Raw genomic sequence first — 7,209 nt, 5'->3', positions numbered from 1 at the left:
TGTGTTTGTTGGGATCCGATGGATGATACATTATGATTAGTCTATCTATAAAGTTTGTGAAGTTATTGTTGCTGCAATCTTGTTATGCTTAATGCTTGTCACTAGGGCCCGAGTGGCATGATCTTAGATTTGAGCTTTATAATTATTGCTTAGATTGTATCTACAAGTTGTATGCACATGTCACTGTCCGGAACCAAAGGCCCCGAAGTGACAGAAATCGGGACAACCGGAGGGGATGGCGGTGATGTGAGGGACACATGTTTTCACGGAGTGTTAATGCTTTGCTCCGGTACTCTATTAAAAGGAGTACCTTAATATCCAGTAGATTCCCTTGAGGCCCGGCTGCCACCGGCTGGTAGGACAAAAGATGTTGTGCAAGTTTCTCATTGCGAGCACGTACGACTATAATTGGAAAACATGCCTACATAATTAATAATCTGGATGTTCTGTCTTAATGCTTTGATTCCTATCAATTGCCTAACTGTAATTTGTTCACCCAACACTTGTTACTTGTTATTGGAGAGTTACCACTAGTGTAGATCGCTGGGAACCCCGGTCCATCTCTCATCATTACATACTCGTTCTACATGTCATTGGAAGTAGTATCAACTATTTTCTGGTGCCATTGCTCTCATATTGCTATTATTTCTTTGTGTTATTCTGTTACTCTTGCTCTCATATTACTGCTACTTTCACATCACCCCTGTTGCTAGTGCTTTTCCAGGTGCAGCTGAATTGACAACTCAGTTGTTAAGGCTTATAAGTATTCTTTACCTCCCCTTGTGTCGAATCAATAAATTTGGGTTTTACTTCCCTCGAAGACTGCCGCGATCCCCTATACTTGTGGGTTATCACTCCTCTACCCCAAAGATGAAAGAAGCATTTGAATTGATCACAAGCATAGATTTCTTCTGAAGAATCATAAATCCAATCCGTCGGCATGAAATAGTAAATGAGAAAACTCTATCTCGGATAACCAAAACTTTTAATTCATCACAGAGTCCTTCGATCACCGATTCAAGGGCAACCGAAATATTATCCTCAGTTAACCTAAAAATAGATCTTCCAAAAGAAACCACCATCGTGAAATGAGACGAATTCCTAGTCGGATGCACCGTGGCATGAAACTCAGATCTAGCTTGTCTAAAAAAATCCAACCCTGGGGAGAAGTCCAGCCCTAGCACCAATGAATCATGGATCGAGGAAGACTCAGCCGCAATACCTTTGTTGGTCATAGGAGTAGGAGAAGATTTGGACGTAGATCCATCCCCATGCATGGGAGGTTTAGAAGGTGACACCGGGTGACCTAGTCCCCTAGCCTTTTCGGCCATATCACCTGTGGGAGCAGCGATGCAAGATAAAACTTTGACATGATGATTTGGAAATTTTACCTCCGATCCATCCTTGATCCATTCTCCCTCCTTGAATGCACGGCCAACCAGAGGAGCACTCTTGGCATTCATCAGCAACAGCCAATCCTTAACCTTCCAGGGTCCCATCGTAGGGTTTTGGACGCCCACGATCTTGATCACGTGTGGTGATGTAGGTGATCTTCCACCGCCGGTCTGGAGGGATCGCCATGCAGATGTAGCAGATCCAACCCAGAGAGGGTGGCCAGCGCCGGAGAAGACCCCGACAGACCTAGGGTGGGAAACCCTAGATCGCCATGGGAGTCGCCCTGGGAGACGCCAGAGAGCCTCCCAACAATCTACGAATTTTGCCTGTGTGCACCAGCATGTATGATAGGGCTTGCTGCTATGTGCAAACGACAGCCGTTAGATTGAATAAATGAATGGCCAAGTGTAGTGATTCACTTATGTTTTTTACCATATGATTCATTCAATCAACGGACAAAACTTCTCAGACTCGGCGGGAACACCATCGATGTTGAGTTAGATTTAAATTTTTGTATACTATACAGTGGTATAGAGGAATAAATATAGATTTTTTTTGCGAGAGGGGAATAAATATAGATAACTATATTTTAGAGTGCTAGAGTTGTGGAACACTACTAAGGTTTTGATGAGTACGAAGTTTTTCAGTGGATTTGTGAATATCACAAATTAAGAGAAGATACAAGCAACTTCACAAGAGCCCTTTCTTCTTGATTGTACGCGCTTTCAGTAGTCATATACGTACGGACAATCTAGGCTAGGGAAACTTTACGGGATTACCTCGAGCGTGCTGATTGGCTGATTTTTTTTTCCTTGCTGAAAAATCGGACCACGTTCCCTTGCATGCGGTGTCAGAGTGTGAGTCTGTAAGAAAATCCCACAAAAATTATCTAAAATTTATCCAAAATTAGATGTGCTTAGATATTACTGTAAATAGCATCTAGATATATTCAAATTTTGACGATTTCACGAGACTGGGGGAGTACACGAAACGAAAGGAGGCTTCCTCTGTAGAGCCCAACAACGGTACAATGCCGGGACATGAGCATCACCTCCGTCCTAGTCTCCGTTCTGGGATCATACACCCGCACAACACCGCGCTTTGTCCCTGGTACAAAGACCACGATCCTCCCGTCGTCTAACACCGCCAACGGCTCCGCGAAGTGTTCGCATCTTCGGTTCACAACCCAGTTTAGACGCAGAGATAGCGTCCTTGACCACCCCCCCTTCTCTGTGTCCGTCGTCAGGGAGTAGATGTCCATGGTTCTGACCCGCCAGTTATGATGAACCATGACGAGGTGGCCGTCGAGCTCGGCTAGGCTGAAGCAGAACAGCAGGAGGCAGACGGACTGCTTTCTGTTGCACACTGGGCCTCGGATGGGAGTTGGCCTCCATTGCTCTGTCTCGAGGTAGAACGCGGCGACGCTGTCGTAGTGGTTCAGGTCCTGATAGGCGGTGGGCAGGAAGTAAGCGACACCGTTGACCACCGCTCTGCTCCGGGCGATCCAGTCGACACGAAACGGAGGGGGGCCTTGCGTTGGCCTCCAGCGTTGATGACTTTGGCGGCGGCCGGCGCCGATGCTGAAGACCTCGCACGACTGCTCTCCACGGACGTCCGTGACGTGGAGCACCTTGTGCTCTCCGGCAGTGGCAGGCACGTGCCCGACCAAGTAGAACGAGGCCGTGAAGCTAGCGCGGTCGTACGGCTCCGTCGACGTGGCGACGACGTCGGTCGTGTCGTCGGTCGCCGGGCCGAGAACCTGGACTGCGCCGCCGCCCGGCCCCGGGCCTACGAAACAGAGCAGCTCGCCGCGACGCCTAGCTAGCCCGTCCATGCGCTGCAAAACGGCGCCGGTGGCCACGTCCAGGAAGATGAGGTCGACTAGTTGGCGATCAGGGGAGTGGTCGGCGACGACGAGGATGGAGTCCGCGTTGGAGCGAGACGCGTGGGCGGCGACGAAGAGCGGGTCGGAGAGCATGTACCGCCACGACTGGCAGACGGCCCGGAGGCGGCCGAGGCATTTTGACGGTAGCCTCAGAAGCACCTCCTGCAGCTCGTTTGTGGGGAGAATGTATCCATCGTTGCCTTGGTCCGGAGCGACTAGCCTGGCCCTGGCGCGCTTCCTCGGCGGGGACCACGAGCTTGAAGGCTTCGACTCCATACTGGTTGATCGATGACCAAGATCTCGCAAGGGTGCTCAAGGAATTCAACCCGCGCCGCGCGTACCTAATTCTAATCTGGTGTTCGATGTGAGTTCTTGCATGTGCGGGATCATTGCATGCTTATATGGATCCGTGAGGAGTCGTGAACCGAGTCGGACACGAGCCGGAGTCCAAGTCGGAGTCGGTTGACACAGAGCTCGCGATTCTTTCCCGGATCCCAACAAAAACAAAGACACCGCCGTTCTTGCTCCCGTATTGACGATGGACGTACTAGTTCTACTCTTTTTTTTTTCGTATACGTACTAGTTCTACTCGGATATCCCGATATGCACTTTGCGGGGCGGGTGCAACTTGTGTACAACTCCATATACTGGGCGACCCTAGTTGGCGGTCGTTCGCTCAAAGCTTGCTTAGCGATCACTTTCCGACAGCTTTTCTGGGTTACGTGAGCAAACCTCTTTCTTCTCCTTTCTCTGACTCACGTCCACGTTAAAACTTATCAAATTCGAAATTTTAAAATATTTTATCTCTCAAACAACAACTCCGATTTAAGATCCGTTTTCACAATCACATCCGGCTCGACGAGATCTTCAAAACTAGCACCCATGTTGATATGTTTCGACAAATTTATTTTCCGGCTAAAAGTTATCAACCCTCTCTATCTGAATAATCAACCCCTCCGTACTTGAGTGGTCAACGGTAAATATATAAAATTATCAACCTAGTGCAGGCTATTGAGGGAAAGTTCTGCATGCATGCACAAAAATACGAATCCGCTGATGTCAGCGGAATCTTTTCCAAATTTGAAAATTCAAAATGTTTTAACTTTTAAACGACAACTTCAAATTAAGATTCGCTTTCACCAATAAATCCATCTCGACGAGATCTTCAAAACTAGCACCCATGTTGATATGTTTCGAGAAACTTTTTTTCGGGCTAAAAGTTATCAACCCTCTCTATCTGAATAATCAACACTCCGTACTTGAGTGATCAAGGGTGAATGTATAAAATTATCAACCTGGTGTAGGCTATTGAGGGAAAGTTCTGCATGCATGCATAAATAGACGAATATGCTGATGTCAGCGGAATCTTTTCCAATTTTGTAAATTCAAAACGTTTTAACTTTCAAACGACAACTCCAAATTAAGATTCGGTTTCACCAATAAATCCGTCTCGACAAGATCTTCAAAACTAGCACCCATGTTGATATGTCTCGAGAAAGTTTTTTTCGGGCTAAAATTTATCAACCCTCTCTATCTGAATAATCAACCCCTCCGTACTTGAGTGATCAACGGTAAATGTATAAAATTATCAATCCCAAAGTTAATTTTATTTGAAACAGTTTAGCGATTTTTTTCAGTTTAGAAGCTATCAATCCGGTGTCCTGTTATTTATCAACAGTAAATATAAATAACTACCAACCCTAAAAATCTAATTTTATTTTGAATATTTTGGCGACTCTTTTTTAGTTTACAAGTTATCAACCCGGTGCTCTGTTATTTATCAATGGTAATTATAAATAACTACCAACCCTAAAAAGTATTCCATTTAGAATATTTTAGCGAACATTTTTTTATTTTACAAGCTATCAACCCGGTGCCTCGTTATTTATCAACGATAAATGTAAATAAATAATAACCCTAAAAAATATTTCATTTAAAATATTTTAGCGACTCTCTTTAGTTTAGAAGCTATCAACCCGGTGACCCGCTATTTATCAATGGTAAATATAAATAAATATCAACCCTAAAAATTTAATTTAATTTAAAATATGTAGCGACTTTTTTTTTGTTTACAAGTTATCAATCCGGTGCCCCGTTATTTATCAACGGTAAATATAAATACCTAGCAACCCTAAAAAGTAATTTTCATTAAGAAATTTTTTAGCAACTTTTGTTAACTTACAACTTAAAACAGTACTTAATTTGAGTAGCAAGTGGTAGTTCATTTGAGTTGCAAGTGGATCTTCCCACCCGTTATTTTCTCCCTTAAAAACCATTGGCCCGAAAAAAGGAATTGCAAAAGGACACCATTAAATATGAATTACCGTACGAAAAAAAACCCAAAAAGAAATTGCAAAAAGAGAATTGAGAGTCTGCCTCGTGCTGAAGAAAAAAGAGTGAAATGCTATGTGTATGCATGCAACAACTTATGAAAGAGTGCTGAAAAGTTGGCTCATTAAATGCAAATCCATGAGATGCTCTATGCATGTGCATGCATGAAGTGTGAACGCTATTGGCTGCATGCAACTTGCAAAGTAGTAATACAAGCTGTTAGTGTGAACACGTGTAAACGCAATTAAAACACTACGTGATACAAAGGGAATTGAGTCGCGCTTTCGCGCGAGCGCTCCGCGTCGACAGAAACCGATCGCTCGAGCGACCGATTGCCAGGGAGGGGATTCGCCATATACTCCCTCCATACCGATTTACACGCAATTACGTATTTAGAGAAAAAAGTAACTACTAATTTGATTAATAAAATATAAAATATATATCACAAACTATTGAAAACTTCTTTTAAATGTGAATTAAATAGAATAATTTTTGTGACTAAATTTGGCAGACAGTGCGGAGGCGGCCGACGCATTTTGATGGTAGCCACAGGAACACCTTCTGCAATTCATTCATGGGGAGGACGTATCCTTCGTTACCTTCGTCGGGAACAATGAGCCTGCCACGCTTGCTCGGCGGAGAGCACTGGAAGCTCGGAGGCCACGATGCCATTGGCTGATCGATGTCCTCGCGCGTACAAAATTAGCTATAGGTCGAGCTGGTGCTCGATATCAACTTTGGCACGTGCCTGTGCGGGATCAATGCAAGAGGTGAACCGAGTCGGAGATGACGCGGAATCACTGTCGGTTGATATATTGCTCCCAGACGAGAGTGCTTTCTCTACTGTGCACACGGTATAGATACCGTGCATGTTTCGGAATATTCCATGCTTCGTCCGTCTCATTGATGTTTTGCGATCCGTGCTAGTTTTGGATTAGTGCGGATTGAAACAAAGTGAAACAGTCTCATTGATGTTTTGCGATCCGTGCTAGTATTGGATTAGTGCAGGTTGAAACAAAGTGAAACAGTGCACGGTAAAAAGATATTTACATTAACTTAATTCCTCTAGTATATATACTTACAGTATTATATAAAGTAACCTACAAACTAAACTTCTCAAGTTCTTTATGCGTTTCTAAACTTTATACTCGCCTACTTGGAAACTTTTATGCTTGAAACCCCACTTTCAAATCCTTCTTATAACCATATCACTAAACTCCTTAGCACGGAATACAACATGGAACGAGCATGGAACCCTGAAATGCAAAACAACTTCTCAGAAAAAGGTTGACATGACATGATCTTTTTTGAGAGCATAAAAGAACACTCTTCATCGAACAATGGAACACTACATTGACTAATTAATTGTTTTCTATCTACTATGTCTTACTGTCTATAAAAGGACGCTAAAAATTTGTGTATATTTGTATGTATCGTGATGCTTTTTAGTATATAGATGTGTTGTGGGTATACTTTATGGGTATATCGATGGCATGGCCTAGATCCGGCAAGCCCGGTGGTCCACAGATGGTGATGTGGCATGTGGCCCATCGGGCGGCCGGTTGCTGTAGATCCTGAAGGATGAAGTACGGCCCAGG

The 7,209-nt window shown here is 44.2% G+C and overlaps 1 protein-coding gene across 1 annotated transcript; it reads right to left on the bottom strand.

Moving 5' to 3' along the window:
* Positions 1 to 2,344: 2,344 nt before the first annotated feature.
* On the bottom strand, positions 2,345 to 3,556 carry LOC127322110 (F-box/LRR-repeat protein At2g43260-like). The gene has a single exon (XM_051351070.2). It carries the CDS (start codon positions 3,554 to 3,556, stop codon positions 2,345 to 2,347), a length of 1,212 nt encoding a protein of 403 aa, XP_051207030.1.
* Positions 3,557 to 7,209: the final 3,653 nt, after the last annotated feature.

Source organism: Lolium perenne, chromosome 2 (assembly GCF_019359855.2).
Source record: "Lolium perenne isolate Kyuss_39 chromosome 2, Kyuss_2.0, whole genome shotgun sequence".
Classification (NCBI taxonomy): Eukaryota; Viridiplantae; Streptophyta; class Magnoliopsida; order Poales; family Poaceae; genus Lolium; species Lolium perenne.
The sequence above is the reverse complement of the archived record's forward strand: the minus strand, read 5'-3'. Positions and strand labels throughout refer to the sequence as shown.